The sequence below is a fragment of the Camellia sinensis genome, chromosome 5 (genome assembly GCF_055761805.1).
Source record: "Camellia sinensis isolate YWXY chromosome 5, ASM5576180v1, whole genome shotgun sequence".
Taxonomy (NCBI): domain Eukaryota; kingdom Viridiplantae; phylum Streptophyta; class Magnoliopsida; order Ericales; family Theaceae; genus Camellia; species Camellia sinensis.
Window position 1 is genome coordinate 212,503,760 of NC_138965.1, and position 20,578 is coordinate 212,524,337.

The 20,578-nt window shown below is 33.8% G+C and overlaps 2 protein-coding genes across 2 annotated transcripts; one reads left to right on the plus strand and one right to left on the minus strand.

Annotated features, from left to right (window-relative positions):
* Positions 1 to 2,868: 2,868 nt before the first annotated feature.
* LOC114297401 (Transducin/WD40 repeat-like superfamily protein) lies at positions 2,869 to 4,455 on the minus strand. Its single transcript, XM_028241818.2, has one exon. The coding sequence runs from the start codon at positions 4,305 to 4,307 to the stop codon at positions 2,979 to 2,981; it is 1,329 nt and encodes a 442-aa protein (XP_028097619.2). The 5' UTR covers positions 4,308 to 4,455; the 3' UTR covers positions 2,869 to 2,978.
* A 3,506-nt stretch (positions 4,456 to 7,961) lies between these two features.
* Positions 7,962 to 10,812, plus strand: LOC145791176 (zinc finger BED domain-containing protein DAYSLEEPER-like). Its single transcript, XM_082871402.1, has 4 exons — positions 7,962 to 8,769; positions 8,860 to 8,922; positions 9,043 to 9,099; positions 10,442 to 10,812. Exons 1-2 carry the CDS (start codon positions 8,097 to 8,099, stop codon positions 8,883 to 8,885), a joined length of 699 nt encoding a protein of 232 aa, XP_082727528.1. The 5' UTR covers positions 7,962 to 8,096; the 3' UTR covers positions 8,886 to 8,922; positions 9,043 to 9,099; positions 10,442 to 10,812.
* The last annotated feature ends 9,766 nt before the right edge of the window (positions 10,813 to 20,578 follow it).

A 20,578-nucleotide genomic window follows, 5' to 3' on the forward strand; every position in this document is an offset into this window, starting at 1 on the left:
AAAATATATGAAACATGCAGTGGAATACTGTCATTAGAATGAGCCAATTAATTTTCAGTATTAGATATATTCTGAATTGTTTGAGAATTCAGAAAGATAATGTAAGATAATTCAAGGTCTACAACTGCAGCACTAAAATAACAATATCTTGCCAATGCCCTGTGATGATTTTTAAGTTCCACTTCTGTCTGTGTTAGTCATTCAAATTATAAATCACATAATTTTGATTTATGTATGGGTTGATCAACTTTTTTCAGTTGGTGATTCAACTAGAGGTACTGTTGAACTTGGTGAGCCAGTTTATTTTTGGTCCTATTTTGATAGTCCATCATCTTGTAAAATTTTTTGAACAAATTAACTATATGTAGCAAAATCATAATATTTATTGAAAATTGATGGTTACATAATATATTTTTAAATTATCAATGTGAGCCCAAATCTATGTAGTTGTCAATGTCTAATCAAATTAATTTTTTGTCTACTCAACATGCAAGATGTATAATTCAAATAATTGAAGTGGACTTGAGATGAATCTATGAACCCTAGAAATACTCACCGATGATTAATAATTTTGAGTAATGTTGAAAATCATGAAAAAAATATTATAAAATACATCATGAAGATTTTTTATCATTTCATTAGTGTGTTGTGTTTTATTATATGTATAATTCAAAGTGGAGAATTTTTCCTAATCATTTTCGCAACATTTTTTTTATGATTCCTAATTTTCTACTAAAAGGGCCTTGCTCAGTTATGAGATTTATTGCACTAGATGGATAAGATTGGACTGAGTGAGTTTAATTTATTATAAACACTACTTGCTCTTTGACCTAATACATCCGCTTTCCTTTTCAAACACTCTCATAATAATTAAGGTGACATTTAGAGAGGTCAACAACACGCTTCCCTAATTATTATATATATATATATATGTCTAGAAGTTTTGCAATTTATATAATTTCTTTCTACACCCCTATGTTAAACTTCATACCGAATCCAACCACTACCACTACCCTCTCCGTTTGTTGGTCGCCTGCCGCCACCTCACCACCATTTTTGCCCCCTCTCATTTCCCTCTTCTCCATTACCCCCACATCCTCGTCCTATCGTGATGCCCCTTCCTATTGCTACCTAGTCTTGACCACCCTCCCACCACTGTGATCACTTTTTACCTTTCAAGATCAACAACGATGGAGTTGTGGTGGTTGAGATAATGGCCGGGGTGGACAATGGTGATGTGATGGTTGCTATTAAAGTGGAGTAGGGCAAAAGTTTGGATCCAACAAAAAAAAATTGAATTTTTCTACTTGTTGATAATTTTATTTTGAGGTATTGATAAATAAAACTTAAAATAATTATGCATTTTTTAAGACACGTTTTTAAAAAATATATATTTATTTCTAAGTTTATTAACAAGTATCCATAACAAAATCTATAATACAATATTGTAAGTTTTGATCAGTTCAGTTCAACTAAATACTTAAAGCTTCCCATCTTAAAAAAAAGAAAATAAAATAAGAAAATTACCGCAAACATTAATAATAAATTAATTAACACATGGTTAAAAAGTGGATTATCCAGCTAATCAAAAGGGATTGATAAAGGTTTTCCTTGTCTTTCATGTTCTTGGGCTATGAAGCAAAAAAATGATTCTATGAAGGAAACATGTATGCTATGCCCCTACAGGGAATACATCATAGGTTTCTACGTAATAAAGAATCAATTTGATCGTTGTTTTTGTGTTGATCTGAGTCGTTATTAAATTCTTAATTGCAAACAATTTAGCAAATTTCGGTACTTAAGCATATGAAATTTTTTGTGTATAGAATTTGATCATAGTGTTGAATATAATCTTTCACATGAGATAAGACGTATTAAATGTGAAAATGTCAATCACAAGTATAAAAAATTGTGTCTAATTTTGTAATTAAATTCTCCACACAGAAGAACCGCAATTATATTTCCAGTTTTGAAGGTTATCATGTTTTCGGATAATAAGTTTAAGCGAACAAATAATCAAACAAATCAAATATTTCATAATAATGGGACCATTCAAAACAAATAAAAAGTTATCTGTGGTTCAAAAAAAAAATCAAACATCATTAGATTCTTAACGATTAAAAAAAATTATAACTAAACATCATTAAATTCACAATCATCTCAAAATATAATGAGACATAACAAAACACTATTAAAATTGGATAGTACAAATTTTTATCATATTTTCTTATTAATGGACACACAAATGAAAACATGTGAGATCATACATTTTGTATCTACTAATAAGCAAATAAAAAAAATCTAATTATCCATATTATTTTCCTTGACATATATATTGGTCATTTTAATTTAAATAAATATATATATATATTTTAAATGCATGAATTCAATTTGACAATATAAAATATTACCTAATTATATTCTGAAATTATTAAATAATAATTTTTTTTTATGAATAATAAAATCCTTTTTATTAAAAGAGAATGGAACTGTTGAGATTCGCAACCAGCACCTGCCACACCTAAATCTCCCCATCAAAGCTTCCACTGAAAACCTTCACACCACCGGCGGCGGAGTCATCCTCCGACACCGCCGCCAACGACTTCACTGGCTTTTCATCACTAGATTCTTAACGATTAAAAAAAAATTATAACTACACATCATTAAATTCATAATCACCTCAAAATATAATGAGACATAACAAAACACAATTAAAATTAGATAGTACAAATTTTTATCATATTTTCTTATTATTCGATACACAAAATTGTAGTTCACATTAATGAAAACATGTGAGATCATACATTTTGTATCTACTAATAAACAAATAAAAAATCTAATTATCCATATTATTTTCCTTGACATATATATTGGTCATTTTAATTTCTATATATATATTTTAAATGCATGAATTCAATTTGACAATATAAAACATCACGCAATTAAATTATGAAATTACTGAATGATAACCATTTCTATTAAAAGAGAACGGAACTGTTGAGATTCGCAACCACCACCTGCCACACCTTAATCTCCCCATCAAAGCTTCCACTGAAAACCTTCACACCACCACCACCACCACCACCACCGGCGGCGGAGTCATCGTCCGGCACCGCCGCCAACGACTTCACTGGCTTTTCATGCGCGTCGGAAACAGTCAAGCAACAGTACCTTCCATCAAGCCCCCTCTGCCAAATCCTAACCGTCCGATCAGCAGACCCACTGAACAACAAATCAGAGACGTAGATCAAGCACAGTATAGCCCTAGAGTGACCTCTCAGAGCACCAGTCACCGCCATGTAATTCGCACTGTCCTCTCTCTCCCACACCAGAATCGAACGATCACACGCTCCGGAAAACAAAACCGTTCCGTCACCGTTCAATGCCAGAGCATTCACCGCCGATTTATGCTTCTCTAAACTCGCTATCAATCCGTACTTTCTCTCTCCAGACGCTCGTCCCCAAACTTTAATCCGGCGGTCGGCGGAGGCGGTGTAAATCGTGCAGTCGATCGCCACCGCGACGGCGTTAATGGCGTCGTCGTGAGCTTTAATCGATTGTACACATCGAAGATCGGAGACTCTCCAAATCTTCAAACACTTATCCCACGAAACCGAACACATCAAATTCAAACAGTCGATAACTTCGAGTCCAGAAACCGCGTCGTGGTGTTCGATCCAGAGCCGCTTCCTGTGACGGCGAACCTTCACGTAGTTCGCCGGAAAAGCGAATCGGAGTAAGCGATCGTTGACGGTGGGGAGAGTGGCGACGAGTCTGTGATTCTTATTATTGTTTGTTAATTTCCAGACTCGGATCTTACAGTTCTGGTGTGCGGTGAAGACTCTCTCGTTGTAGAAACTAATAGATTTGACAGAACCAGAGGAAGAACTGTTACCGTTGAATGTGTGTATGAGAGAGAAATTGTTGATGTCGAAGACGTTGATTTCGGTGGCGGAGGCGGCGTAGAGGAGGCGGCGGTGGACGGCGAGGAAGGAGACTGGGAGGGGGAGGGGTTTGAGGGAGGCTAGGCGGTGGTAGTGGTGGTGGGAGGCGAGGGAGAGGGTTAGGGTTTCGGGGGAGAGTTTTTGGAGGGAAGGAACAGAAGGGAGGGTTTGGAGAGAGAGGCTGCTTTGGAGACTGCTGCTGCTGTAGCTGGTGTCATGGGAGGTGGATGATGAGCTTCCAGGGATGTCTGAGCCGCTACTTGTGTCGGAGAATAGAGGTTTTGGTGGTGGTGGTGGTGGTGGTGGTGTGGGATCGTAGGAGGTGGCGGAGGAGCATGCTGATAGCCATGATCGGAACTTCATGTCGCCGGCGAGAGAGAGAGAGAGAGAGAGAGAGAGAGAGTTGATAGATAAACAAAGAGGATACAAATGGAGGAATGAGAACAAAGCTATAAGCTTTATAGAGTGAGTGAGAGAGAGCGAAGCCGCTACCGGCAAAATTATTTCCAAAAGTGCTTGAATTTAGTTGCCGTTTGGCAACTTGCTTTGCTTTAAGAAATAGGTTAAATAAGTTAATAAAATAAAATATTATATTTAAATTATAATTTTTTTTATAATTATTATATTTAAATTAAAAAAGATAAAAGTTCTTTTTAAATAAAACTAATTAATCAGATAAAAAAAATCAAAAAATCAAAAATCATGCTAAGTTAGTTTTTTCCAAACGAAACTTTCCGGGAATTATTGATTAGTGGAGATAGAAAAATAATTTTCAAAAAAATGAAATTTTTTATAATTTTTTGTAAATATTTTTTTTCTATTCCCATTAATCTATCATTTCTTCAATTCAAAAAGGGAAAATTTCACACAAAAGTGTACAATTTTAAAAATAATTATAAATTGATGATAAATTTTATTAATATTAATAATTAAAAATATAAAATTTTTGTAATAATTTTTTCAAGATTCTACTGAGTGTAATTTCCCCATTTAAAAATGTGTACATCATGACTTGCTTCAACATTTTTTTCCTTTTAATTAAACTTTTATATAATATTTGTGGGAGTAACTGCTATTTTCTGTAGATAAAAATTAATTTTAAAATCAGATATAACTTTTTCTTAGACTTACTCGCTTTATATGAGATAATTATGTATAATTTTGTGATTAGTTTTTATATTTCTAAATTTTTTCATAGTAATTTGTAGAAGGCTATATACATGGTACAATAAATAAATAACATATAAATAAATTATAAACTACTATTAGGTAGACATACAAATTCATGATAATTTCTATCAAGAATGGTTATTAATTAGGGGTGAGTATACATCGGATCCATGTTTAAAATTACACAAAAACTCAAACAAACAAACAAACAAACAGAAGAAACTAGCTTAGCTCTCTCCCATTAAAATCAATAACATAATGGTAAATTAGATGTCGGTTCTATCATATTAGGCCTGTCAACGGATCGGGTATAACCCGAATCCGAATCCGAATCCGATCCGATTAATCCGGTCCATTTATGCAAATCCGAATCCGAATATCTGTTTAACCCGTATCTGTGTAGCCCGATTTTAAACGGGTCGGACTCGGATAAATCCGATCCAATCCGTTTGTTTGCCTAATCCGATTCCATTGAAATCAGATCTCTCATAAACAGATCTCTCTCATCGTCTGAAAAGTGCGTTCTATTGTTGAAGTTCATCGTCTGAAGATCAAATCTCTCTCTCATCGTCTGAAAATGCTCCGATTGATGACGATGAACCTAGCCAAATCGAGCTCTCTGCTCCGATTGGATTCATAACGCTCAATTTCAAAGAACGAAGTCCAAATCTTGTCAGATCGGAGCTACGAACTGTAAGAGATCATCTCTCTGCTCCTTTTTATTTTTTATTTTTTTTGTTGGGTCTCTGTCCCGTATCAGATCTGTTTTTGTTGCCGATCTGATTCTTACCCGTATCAGATCTGATTCTTGGTTTAAAGTTGTATGTATCAGATCTGATCCTATTGCTCTGTCAATGAGAGTTGGGTTTTGTTAATGAGAGCTGGGTTTTGTTACAATATTGAACAAGATCAAAGGAGACCGTGAATTTATTGTTTCTTTTTATTGATTTGAGAGTTGGGTTTTGTTAATGAGAGTTGGGTTTTGTTAATGTGGAAGTTTTTTTTTTAATTTTTTTAATTTTATAGTTTTTGATAACTATGGGCATTTTTTTTTTAATTTTAATTTTAATTTTTAAATTTGGGGCGTGTGAAAAGAATTTAGTTTGTAGAGGGTTTTGAATCTGGAAAGAAAGAACTTTGAAGGTCAAGTTTGAAAAAAGAGCAAATGAATATTTTTGATTGGAGGGTTTTTCAAATCTTACTATTTTTTTTTTTTTTTGTTAAGTAGATGTGTAGAATACTTATGTGGGTTTTCATCAGTATGATATAAAGATTCATACAAGTAGTTTTTTTTCAATTGATTGTATCTTGACGAATATTCAATCTTTCTTGTTTCTATATCTGGATAAATCTGTTCCAATATTCTCTGTTCTCTCTTTTCCTATTCTTTTTTAAACCAGTAAAGAATTTTCGTTTCTTAGCACACAGTATACTACACTGTTAGAGTGTGTTCTTTATGATGTGTTGTACTATTTTAGCACTACTACTCCTAAACACTAAACTACTGTGGAGTTGCTCTTACACCTCTTCAATTCTATGTAGGGCTTCTATTTCTCTAGGACTAATGTTCAATTGTATTAAAGTATGAACTTGCCATGTTCATGATATACTAAATATCAGTTAGATTGGAGGCTAGTGGCTCTTCCATACATACATTGTTCCAATTCAAGTTATCGTTTTACATATTTATTTGAGTTTATGAATTAGATCCATGTGATATTTGGCATGCAGGATGTAGATGAGATATTATTCATTATTAGGTCTTGTTTTGGACCCTATAATTTTTTATTATTCACTGTTTATTGATATTTATATCTCTTATAGTTTGTAGGATCGGAATCATTGAGAGAAAAACATTTTGAAGTCATGCAGAAGTACAATTTCATGCTCAACAAGATCACCATATATAACTATGAAGTCGTTAGAAGGCTAACTTCAAGTGTCTGTTCTTTAATAACTATGATATATATATATATATTGATTAGTAAAATCTATGAAATATTTTAATCACATTAGAACAATTTTGGAAGTAATAAATCTAAAAAATTTACTAATAATTAGAGGGCTACTAGAAAATAATAGAAAGTTATTATTGTGGTGTTCTTTTTTCCAAATAGAAATTGGGTTGTAGATGACATGATATGTCACTGAATAGAAGAGTTTAATGATGCTGATTACTTGATTCATATCTGTAAATAAAGATTTCAAAAAAAAGAATGGAAGCAAAATTTATTATTCCAATATTGCATGGGGAATGTCCTCGGGTCCTTTGAAACTTTTGAACAATTAAATCTACACTCTGCTATGAAATTTATAAGATTGTTATTATAAGCCAAGTTTTATGCCAGATTCATATAGGCATTTCTGTTGTCAGGCATTGTTATTGATGGCATTTATTTGATGCATGCATTTAGTGACTGATCTATGATTCTAACCAGCTTTGCTACTGTAGTTTATATGATTATCTCAATTATCTGATTTGTACTATAGACCCTAAGAGCATGCACTGTTCAATTTAGTTACTTTTTAATTGTGTGACTATTTTTATGAACCGATGATATGTAAATCAGGATTTATTCAGGAGGGCCATACTGGAGTCAGGGCCACCAGAAAATTTTGCTCTCAAGACTGTCCAAGAAATTATTAAACCTCAGGTAGTTGCTGAACACCCCCACTTCTTCCTCATTGTTGCTCATTGCAACATAAATTAGCTCCTGCCCTTTATATTGCTAAATACAGTGATGGCTATGCTTTTGTATATTATAATTAGAATTAGAATGTCTTAATTTGAGGATAAACTGTGAAACCTTTATATATATATATAAGAAGATCTTTGTTTGTCCTTCTGAGGATGAGTGGAATGTAGCAAATGTGATTTGTGGGTGCTTGAAGATTTTTTTTGATGCTACATCTCACTTTAGTGGTACCACTTTTCCGACTTCAAATGTGTTTTTTCCCGATATTTGTCTTATTCAACTTGAAATGAAAAAATGGGAGCAAAGTGAGTATGATTGCATTCGATTGATGGCCGGTCCAATGAGAGTGAAATTTCAAAAATATTGGGAAGAATGTTCTTTGGTGTTAGCAATTGCAGTGGTTCTTGATCCGAGATTTAAAATGGACTTGGTGGAATACTACTTTGGGCTTATTTATGGTGTTGATGCTAATAAGCATATTCAGAGGGTCCGTAATGGTTTTGTTGATCTTTTTTATGAGTATAGGAGTGATTCTTCTGATTCTATGAGTAGCATTGCACTTGTTTCTGAAAATAGTAGCTCAAGTGGTAGTCAGTTGCTTGTCGGTTCTTCGAAACAAGAAAGTTTGGCTGCTTTTCATGCGTGGTATGCCCAAGAACGTGCTTCTAACATTCATGCCTATCAAAAATCAGAGGTGGAGCAATACTTGGAGGAGTTGGTGTTTCCAAGTAATGAGAGCTTCAATATTCTACATTGGTGGAAAGTGAATAAAGCAAAATTTCCTACTTTGGCAAGGATAGCTCGTGATGTTTTAAGTGTTCCTGCTACTACGGTTGCATCAGAGGCGGCGTTTAGTGTAGGAGGTAGGGTGATTGATGAGACACGTGCTTCATTACTTCCAGATATTGTGGAGGCCTTGATCACTTGCAATGATTGGATTGAATCAACCAAAAATAGAAGTAAGTGAAATATTGAAATTTTTAAATAATTAGATGTTATTTAGTTTAGTTCTATGAATATCTTAATGTCACATTATTTTCAAATTGCAGATGTAGAAGAATGCAGACATGAGTAGATGGATTGAATTGAATCGAATCACTTGAAGTAGATGGGTAAATATGGTTCAGATTATAGGGCTTGTCCCATGCCTTTATAGTGATCTATGAAATTCGTATTTGACATAATTTGATAATCTGTTTGCATATTAAGGTAATAGCTTTCTTGATTTGCAGGTTTGATAATGAGCTTAACAAAGCGGTTGCTATTAAAGTTATTGACTTGGAAGAATCGTGAGTATATAGCTTTAATTATCTCTTACTAGAACTGCTTGTTGTGAAATGTGGTTACATAACTTTTCTTCTTGGAGCTTGGTTTAAATATTAATAGTGCTTATGTGAACTGCTCTGGTTATTGGTACTTTTTACAATTACCATGTACATGTGTTGGATCGTCTGAATATATTTTGTTAAGATGGTAGACGGTTGTGCTGATTTTGCCTACTTCCAAATCTGTTGTCTCTTTCTATCTATAGTTGCACTTTCAGATAATTGACAGCAAGATAGTGGTTCTTCCAAATCAGTGCTTCACTAAACATTCACTCATTATCCCCAGAATTGAGCAATAGAGATGCAACATACTGAGCACGCCTCTCCTCTAGTTCTTTCAATCTTTTCTTTGCTGCCTTTAATCTTATAGTTAGCCACTCTACCTCATCTAGTTCAGTGAGAGAAGATTGTTCAGTAGTTCTTGCCCCTTCCGTTTCATCGTCTGTAGCAACATCTGAAAAAACCTCTCTATATGGTCCACGAAAACGCTTTTCACTCTCCATCTCATCACGCTCGTTCCCCAAGATCTCTTGTATCATCAAATCCTTGCAAGCCCCTATACCAGTAACCATCTTCACACACACTTGCCGGCATCTCCAATTTTGTCTCACCAAGTTTGCAAGGCAAGAACTGCTCCTCTAGTATGGGAAATATCTACGGAACAACCAAAACAAAAATTAACAGTATAAGATATTAGCAAACAAAAAAGAAAAAGAAAAAGAAAGGACAATGAGAGAGAATTGGAACTAAAAGGCCAAGCTGCTTCCAATTGTCAAACATGGAAGTATCTGCACAGTCTCTTCTCTTTCCTGTGCCAAGCTGCTTCCAAGCCCTCAAAGGCCAAGCTGTTCTCTATCTCCTCACCTCCACTCTAAACCATGTTCTCATCATTCTATATCATATTTATTTTTATTTTTATTTTTATTCTATAACTACAGTGAAGTCCCATAATTGCAAAAGCAAAAGGGGTTATAGAGACAAGTTGCAGCTACTTCATGATATAACCAATTCATTCTCTAATCATTATCAGCTGAACCAAAATAAGTGGTCTACATCTATGTGGCACAATGTTAATTGCCTTATAAAGTGGAACTAAAGGGTCATACCACATGATGCAGTTGCCTTATAAATATATATATATATATATATAACAAAATAAATATAATATATATATATAACAAAATAAGTCTCCTCCCTGATCGGTGACTTTACTTGGGTCCACTGCTCTTTATCAACAAAATTGTTTTCATTATTGTTTTTATCTTCTCTTACACTTGCTGATACATTGATAAAATTACTTCTGCAGATGTTTTGGTGGCTGATGTTATCGTAGTAGAAGCAAAGAACAAGAGAAGATACTGAAGAACTAATAGAGAAGACCAAAAGAGACACAAACATGTTTGGGAAACTATTGTTAGCTCTCAGATAGTATAGCATAGCTTGTTCTTCATAGGAGTCTTTCATGAGTTTTTTCTGGTTTTACTTTTGTGCCAAAAGTGTGTCATAAAATTCTGACCTCTTGTAAGTTAGAGAATGCAGTGGCAATGTTTTGGTGGCTGATGTTACTTTTTTTTTTTTGTCAATGATGGAATTATTCTTTTTGAGTTGGATATGATTGGTGATAGTGAAACTGAATCACATCACCGTTTAATTTGCAACCAAGTGATTGGTTTGACATCTTTTGAGTTGTTTTTACACCATGAATGCAACAGTGACTTTTGTACTCTATCTGGGATATGATCAGGTTGAGTTATTGAGCTGGGTTAGGCTTGTAAGCTTTGAATTAGACTGCTCAGCTTAGTATTGTTTGATTTGATTTGTATGTTCAAAATCCGAGAACATATGTTTAGCATGTGTAATGAACTAGACTTGTTTCCAATTTTGATGTTGCTAGTCAAACATGCTAGATATTTTTCAATTTCACTTTTAGTTTGCTGGAATTGAATATTTTTTTTAAAAAGTTTTTCTTTGTTGTTACTTCATGCTACATTGTGAAAGCCCTCATTTATGTATTTTTTATTGTATCACAAGGGGAGAAATTATGATGTTTTGTTTTGGAAAGATGCTTTGAAATGATGTTATGTTTTGCATTAGGAAAGTCAGAACATCAAGATGAACTTTTCATTATAAAAAGCTGCTATGTTTTTTTTATAATTGGTATTTTCTTGACTTTATGGCTGGCTTTAAAAAAAAAAAAAAAAAAAACGGATCGGATCGGATTATTCGGATCGGATATCCGTGTAAAACGGATCGGATCGGATCACGTATAATCGGATTTTCAATAATCGGATTCGGATTCGGATTAATAGTTAATCGGATCGGATCGGATTTTGGCAGATCCGACCCGGATCCGACCCATTGACAGGCCTATATCATATGATGGTAACATTTGAGCATTTTAAGAAAAAATTTCATCACTTAAAGCATTTATTTATTTTGTTCTCTATTTCCTATGTAGGACAAAGTTTTATAAAGACAAGTCAAGAAACAAAAAAGGAAAGTTTTGAAAGTCCAAAAATCAAAAATAACTTTTAAAATATTTCAACAAATACGTTTCATCTTGTTACTGATTTTAAATGATACTGATACTAAAGACTAAAATGTAATAAATTATATATTTTTAAATTGAAGATTAAAATGTAACCAAAAAAAAAAAGAAGCACATAATTTGTGCCCGACTTGTGTAATTAATTCAAAATAAGAAAAAGAACAAGATGTTTGATGATAAGCAGATGAAAAATGGGCTTAATTTTGTTTTTTAATGGCGGAGGTGGAGATATTAAAGCTGTCTTTCGAACTCCTCGTTTCCATTTAAGATGACAACTATATGATATAATTATAAATATTCTGTTTATATATTATTATTATTATGGTAAATACTGATCATTCTTTGGAAATTGACGCTATATTAACACTCTTTAATGAAAGTTTGTTACTAGATAGTGCCTCAAAGACGAATTTGATTTTATTAACACATTCAATACACACATACATTTGATTGCTGCAGAATAGTGGGATGATTAGAGTTGTTATAATTTGTAACCATGATTATGTTACTAATAATAATATACTTTGTTGATTAAAAAAAAAAAAAACTAATAATATATATCATGTTTGTAGACAACATCCCAGAGCAGATTCTATGTCACCAAAACAACTTTTCCACCTATTCACAAACTTTGGAATAGTTAAGGATGTCTTTATTCCAAGTAAAAGGAGGAAAACATCATGGTTCAGATTTGGTTTCGTAAGGTATGATTCCCCGAGCATCTCCAACGGTAGTAGGCATTTTACCTATCTAAATATTACTATAAAGTATATATTTTATTTTGCCTATCAACTGTTTTATGTTTTTACTCCAACCATGCTCTTTATTTTAGCTATTAATCCAAATACTATTAATTTTATAGAATGCCACGTCAACAACAAAGATGGAGGGAAATGATCCTAATGATTGAATACATTTTGCCTAGCGTTGAAGGCTAGCTACATGTAGCTAGTGAATATGAGTTGAGGCAAAATGCCTAATCATATGCCTAGTGCGTTGGAATTGAAAAAAGTGAATCACACTAGGCAATTTAACTAACAAGTATTATATGCCTAGTGCATTGGAGATGCTCTAAGATGGCTATCCAAAAAGCCAACAAAACCTGGTGTGATGACAAAGTGTTACAAGTAAAGAAAGCTGAGTTTGGTAAGGAGCAGGCTAAAAACAGAGATAGAATCGACACTCATATTCTAGTACCACCGAGAGCAGTGGGGGTAAGGATGACAACTGGTGCAAGCACTGTAAGGAGAGTGTCATATGCTTATTACAAAAACAGTTAAAGATTACACTTTGACAAATGAAAATATCTCACTTTTATTATAAGTGTGATAAAAAAAATTAGATTAATATTTTAATCACACTAAATTTGATTAAGTGTGATAATATTTATTTTTTATGTCACTTTTTAATTAAGTGTGATTATATATTATTTTTAATCTCACATTTTAAATAAGTGTGATTATATATAATTGTTTTAATATATAATTGTTTTAATCACAACTTCTAAACAAGTGTGATCAAAATTTTTTTGGGGGAATATTTACCACCTAATTTTATTTTATATTTAATTTTATTAATTTGTTTTTTATTATTATTTCTCTGTATCTATCGAATGATACTTACACCCAAGGAAATAGCAATCAACACCAATCTCCTGCTCTCATTATCGTCGACTGCCCATCGGTCTTCTCTCATCGACTAACCATCGGCCACCGTCGCTCACCGTCTCATCGCCACGATCGGTACACCGTCCCAGACCCATTGATTTTGAATCAGGTTTTTCTGTTTCTCTCTCTTTGTCTCTCTCGCTTCCTCTATTTCCCTATTTGACTCTAGCTGTAGGATTTGTTTGTTTTTGTGTTTTGATGTTGTATGGGTTTGATATATGGGAAACGAGTAAATGGGTTATGAGTTTTGATCTACATTTAGGGTTTTTTTTTCTTCCTCTCTTCTTTCGATACAGAGGCTTTCAAGACCCAATCAACTTTTAGTGGTTAAAATGATACATGGCTGAGATCATTTACACTTTTGGAGTATTGGGTACCTACAGATTGGTGTAGTTGAAGATATTCTACAGATGAATGATGAGAGTCCTAGCCACAATGAAATCATTTGTGAAATACCGCAAAGCATGGGAGAAAGTTCTCTTGATGACAAAGCACCTATTTTCTTGTTTGTTTATGGGGTAATGTATCGTCATTTTTCAATATTTTAACTATATATACTATTTACTTTGTTTTCTATTTCTGAAGCTAGGATGAAATGCTTGTCTCAAAATTTCTAATTTTGTATTTTTCTATGATTTCCTATGCAATTGCAATTTTAAACAAAAAAAATTTCTCCTTTCTTAGAGATGAATGGATGGAGTTTCTTGCAATGACTTGCACAATTTAATACTGTATTATTGGGCTTAGCTTATTAGGTTGTCACTAGTTCATGCGAACTGCTAATTTTAACAAGAAATTAAATTTATTGGGTCCCTTTCACCTTGATTCTCATTGTATTCCATGTTTTTAACTTTTTATTAATTATTAACCGATCTTGTTTTGACATGGTTTGAAGGAAGACCACTAGGAGTTGAGATTAACAGTGTTCAACTTCCTTTCATTTTTTCCCGAAATATTATTTTTATTCTAAACCTTGATCCCATTTCTTAACTTATCAAGATGAGTAATTCTATTTGCCAGAACTTGCAGTAACTAATGTATTAAAAGTTAGAAATTATTGCATGTGGAACTTATATGGTGGACAGGTATTATAGATCCTGGATACAAGTGTGATACAAGGTATTCAACAATTAGAGATGGATGATAAGATTAAACTTACTGATAACATCAGCGAAGCACATGCACTACTTGCCTTGCAGTCCAAGCTCAAGAAGAATCCTTGAATTCAAGCTGCCGCTAGATCCCAGGGCATACCAATTTATGTTATGAAGGTAACTTTCCATAAATTTTACTTAGCCTTGCATATCCCTTGTTAATGAGTTCTTATTGAAAATTTTCTTTTCCATCCTCCTCTTCTTCAATTTACATTACGTAATATGTTTTTTGTAGACAAGCTCATTGATGCAGTTGACGAAAGCCATACGGGCATTAATAGCTAATCATGAAGATGATTTTAAGGATTTTGAATAAGATGACAAGACAAATGCGCCTCAGAAGATTGAAGCCTTGGAAGTGAAAATGAGTTTTCTTTTTGCCTTTTTCTCCATTTCATCTTTCTCACTGCATGGCTACATGCTATTGACACTCGCTAACTAAAGGGTTTGCATGTGCCAAACTGAAGTAGATTTTCAGTTTGGTATAGTACGCTAATTATGTGTTGTTGGGCTTGGATTCAATTCAATCACTTCATTAATTTAGCCGTTCTGTATTAGGGAGGGAAGGGGGGAACTATTTACAAAATGGAAAACTGTCTTAGCACCCAACTTTTTACTTGGGCCAATTCCTACCCAAAGGCAGTGCCACATGTTTTTCAGGGTATTCAATTGAATATAGTTCAATACCCTGACTTTGTTTTGCCTTATGTTTACACCTTAAAATTTGAACACCCAAGTTAACATATTTTGAATACCTATTCCACAAATCTTGAATATCCAACTCACCCACTTCAAATTTCGCACACCCACTTTACAATCCACCTGAAAGAATAGCATCCACTATTGCTTCTAAATTAGAATGAACTCCCAGCTCATTCTTGGAAATTATTTCTACACCACAACTAAATGTTGAGGGTCCTTTCCTTTCTAGCACTGTTTTTTGAACACGCCTCCAACTTGCTTCTCCATTCCCTAGTGTCACACTTTGAGAAATGGATATATTAATGTGACTAGTCTGCATACCAATAAGCCACTCCTTCCTAGAAAATTTTCGTAATTGAAATAAAATAGTCATAAAAATACAGTCAGAATGAGTGTTTGAACATAATCTCTGTATGATATTCATATTATGTGAGAGTAGGACACAAATGAAATATATAGCAACTTCCATACTTCATAATAAGCAATGTGAACAATGGTAACATTAGCACTAGAAAAGAATAGAAAACAATGAAATAGTACTGGAATAAACTACATTAATATACTCACAGTAAACACCAAACAAGTTGAAGTCTCAATTTCTATTAGGTTCTACATATTAAAGTGACACTTGATTACACATCAAAAAGCACATGTTCTCTCACCTGTATTTCTCCAACAAGCATCTCCAATGAAGGATTCATTATTAAATTCTTGATTGTTACCCCATAAGTAGGGGCGACTAGCTGAATGCCACGTTGTGCAATTGTGCTTGCAACCACTACTTCAAGTTTTGTGCCAATTTCATCAATTACAATAACTTATGGCATATGGTTTTCAACTGCTTCAATAAGTACCTAGACATAAATCCTTTAATCAAAGGACATAATATAACATAAATAAGATAGAGAAAAGATAATTATACTACTTTAGCATGAATCATGTTTTAATTTGATTGGGGGCAATGCCTTGGGCTGCTATCGAGGGTTAAATAAAAATGTGAAGAAAACTACACATAGTCATTGGAGCTTGACCAATGGTTTGTTTCATAGTGAGTGTTTTCATATTTCTTTTTTATGTGAGTTTGCAATAAGTCTTATGATTTCTTTTGTTGCCTTCATTCTTTTGATTGAATTGAAGCATGTATCTATGGAATTGAGTAATTCCTGTATATCATAATATTTCTATAGTTTCATTGATTTTATGGTACAGGTTAGGTATCTAGAACACATGGTGCTATTTTGATCAAAACATTGAAGAGGTATTGGATCCAAAGCTGCAATCTTGAAATCAACTCCTTGTTGTCTAGTCAACCAAGCAAATCCTAGTATAAGGCCAAAACGGGTTGGTAGAGGCAGAGGGTGTAGAGTGATGAATCAAGATAAGAACGCTGAGCTTTTTGGTGCTGGCATTGGTGGCCGAGGACGCACAGATTTGGATGCAGCAGTGAGAGAAGTGGCTGCTATTCCTGATGAGTTGGCAGTAGAGAGAAATTCAGAAAAATGGCTGCTGTTGAAGAGGAATGAAGCACAAGTCCACTTCCTGAAAGGGTAAGATTCAAATTGTTTATTTTAATATCTAGCATTAGTTTTTCTTTTTTGCCTTATCTTACTCTTTTTAATTTACACTTGTTGATATTTTTTTCCCTTTAATGTGGCTTATTTATATATCTTATTTTTAGTGCACTACCTGCATCTTTCTGCTACAATGATGTTAGAGAATTTCAGCATAGCCCTCATTATCGGTTCACATACTAACCTCTCATCAAGAATAATGACATTGAAATCACCCTATTGTCATTCCAGTCAATTCCAACTTGCCTTCACTGCTGACAACTCAGCCCACATAAGTCTTCTATCTTCCTCATCTTGGTGTTCAAAAACACCTGAAAAGGTCCACTGAGAGCCATCCTCTATGCTTCTAAACAAATAAGAAACAAACATCCTCCTTGATCAAATAACCCATGTCCCACAACATTAGAATACCACCTACAGTCTCCACTACCCCAAGAAAAGCTCAGTCCTCCTATACGCCACTCCACAAACTCCTTACCAATTCGCTATATATATATATATATATATTTCATCTTTGTCTCTTGAAAACAAATAGCAAAGCAAAACCACGGAAGTGTTCCATCTATGAACAACCAATCTTTTATCCAAGTGATCCCTCATATTCCAAGAAATTAATTTGAGCTGCATAAGGGTGTTTTTGGGTATATTTTGTATTTGATAAAAGTTGATGTGATTCAATTGCTGGAGAGCACATTAGACTACTTCTACACGACATCTTTGGGTTTTGCTTTTGTTTGTAGTTATGATTTATGTCTCTGTTATGGTATTAAGTTATATGATAACCCTATTCAAGCTGCCACGAACTTATGTTAATTTGCTGGTAATGTTTATGAGGTTTGCATTAAAGTCTAACAGTGTCCCAAGTGTCTAACAGAACAAATTGGAAATTGGAAACTTCTCTCTCTCTCCTTTTATCTTTATATACACTTTTAGAGTACATCTAAAAGTCAGAGGTGTATGATCAAATTTTAGTTTTCACTATCTTATTCCCACTCTATGGCTTGATTTATATGGAGTTGAAGAGGTCTTTGTTTATGTATTACACTAGAAATGTTTCTGAGTTGAATCCTATGAGTCCAAATGTCTATATCTTTGTGCTGAGCAGCCTAAGCTACTACAATGAATTTCCAGCCACTACTCATTTTTATGCAACTATTGGGTTCAATGTTCTCATTCAATATCTGAAGCCTGTCTATGTGAAGATGGGTAAATATTTTCTGAGAAATCAACTGGGTTCCATGTGAGATAATTAAATCTCTGGTTGTGCCCTTGGAACAGGTTGTTCTTGACTTGACTCTAAAATATTTGGCCATACATTGAAGATTTTCATTTTGGATTTATTGATTTTATGTATATATCATATTTATATATGGTAATACAAACATTTTATACTAGTAACAATCAAAGTCGTTATTCATTTTCTATTGATGCAGGGGATGAAAAGTTAGTGTGATGAGAAAATGTCCGATTTTGTCTTTTGTAAGACAAGAACAGTCTCTACAAAAATAGTAATTTTATTCATACGCCTCTAGCGATTTCTAAATTAATTTGTCTTTTTATTTTTCAGGTTAGAAATTTTTTGGGTCAGAAATTTCCTGGAGAGATGCAAAATATGGTCAAAGAATTCAAGAATTTAGTTTTTTCAATTTTTTTTTCATTTTTTAATATATGTAATCATAGTTAAAAACCTTTTATTAATTTCTTTGTATATACTTTTGAACATTTAACTTTCATTCATGAAATATATGACGTTATTCAATATATGGTTGTGATTCAAAATATAGTATATAGTGTGTATTACATTCTTCAAAAACGTGTATAAAAACAGCATTGATTATTCTTCAAATATGTCGAATTCTTTTTTTTTATCACAGGTTTTATTAGTTATTAATCACACTTAAAAGATGTGATCTAAATGTTTTTAATCATACTTAAAAGATGTGATCTAAATGTTTTAATCACACTTAAAAAATGAGATCTAAATGTTTTTAATCACACTTAAAAGATGTGATCTAAATATTTTTAATCACACTTAAAAGACATGATGAAATCATTTTTCAATAACACTTAAAAAGTGTGATTAAAAATAACCCCTTTTAATCACACTCCCAAAGATCACACTTTAATAAAACTTAAAAAGTGTGATTAAAAAACATACATCACACAAAAAAAGTGTGATCTTTATCTGTATTTGTACTAGTGAGCACTTCAAGGTAGGAATGATTTAAAAGAAAAGGCCGTGGTTTTGAAAGCAGAGGAGTATGGAAATAGATGGATGTACACCAGTGTGGTGGCAGAACAATGGCCGAAATACTACAGTGCTAAACTCAAAGAGGAGCTGCTAATCAGAGGTGTGAAGGATGTACATGTGAAGGATGGTGGTGGCAGAATAGTGTACCTATCATTCCCCGCATTAGAAGAAATGAGGAGTAGCATGAAGGTTATACATGGGTGGTTTCATGAATGGTGTGAATAAGTGATGGATTGGAAAAAGGGAATGAAGAATGAGTTTGAAAGATATGTTTGCATATCTTGTTTTGGAGTCCCTCTTAATCTTTGGAACACTCCCAATTTTCTAGAAATTGGTCAGATTTGGGGAATAATGGTGGAATTAGATAAGAATTTATTTGATTTGGCTTATCTGGAATATGGTAAGATGAAAATCCTTACTTCACAGGTGGAGCCTATTAATAATCTTATTACTTCACAGGTGGAGCCTATTAATAATCTTATTCATTTAGACTGTCGAGACTGTCGAGACTGTCTATTAATATACAAAGAGGAAGATACGGTAGACATAGGAAATGATTACCTATCTATTTTAGCTGTAAGTGAAACCTGCAGTCGTGTGGGGAACAAAGATGGGACAACCATTGCACAAGGGCCAAAGGAAGCATGCAAAGAAATTTGAATCACAACTCTGACAGGGACAACACAAGAGATGTTAGTGTTATGGTATCTGGTGGGCCTATAGGAAGTCTTGGTAGGAATGCATCTCCACAGCCCAGTATTAATCTAGAAGTTGTTTTGGATCAGGCCCAATTTGTTGGCCCTTTGCATGGAATTAATTTGGGCTTGGCTAAACTAACTGGGCTAGACCATGGCAGCAGTAGTGGCGTGGAGTTGTATAACAAGTTTGTTGAGATTCCTGTCTCAACACATGTTGATGTCCAGATGGTAAAGGATAAGGGCTTGGCTGTGGCTCCAGGTGCAAGGGAAAGTCAAAGAAGTCTAGGTCTACAAACCAGTAAGTCGATGAAAGGTCAACAGAGCAGGGGAAAAAAAGGGAAAAACCAGAGAACATAAGTGATGGAATCTGGGTTTCAAAGAGGGGCCATTTTTAGAGCAGCTGATGCTGCAATTTCTTATTCTCTGTCTTGCAACAGTAGCTCAAACAGTCAACACAAATTGCTCTTGGAAGCTCAAGCTACCATACAGCTTGGTAAAGAGTTGGGCATAGATGCAAAGATGATGAAGTTATGAAGAAAATTATTGAAATGGAAGAGAAAGACATAGACCAAGCTGCTGAAAAGAGCAATAGTGCTAGGGTTTAGATTATCATCAATGGAGGTTCAAGAGTAAAAAATATTCTCTATGAAGATTCTTTCTTGGAACATCAAAGGCCTCGGTAGGCCTGAAAAATGGAGGAAAGTAAAAACAGTTATCAAAGAAAGAAAAGTGGACATGGTGATATTGCAGGAAACAAAAAAGGCAAATGTATCCAAGCAGTTTGTGAAATCTATTTGGCCTCATGATCTAATTGACTACATGAATGTGGATGCTGTTGAGAGTGATGGAGGT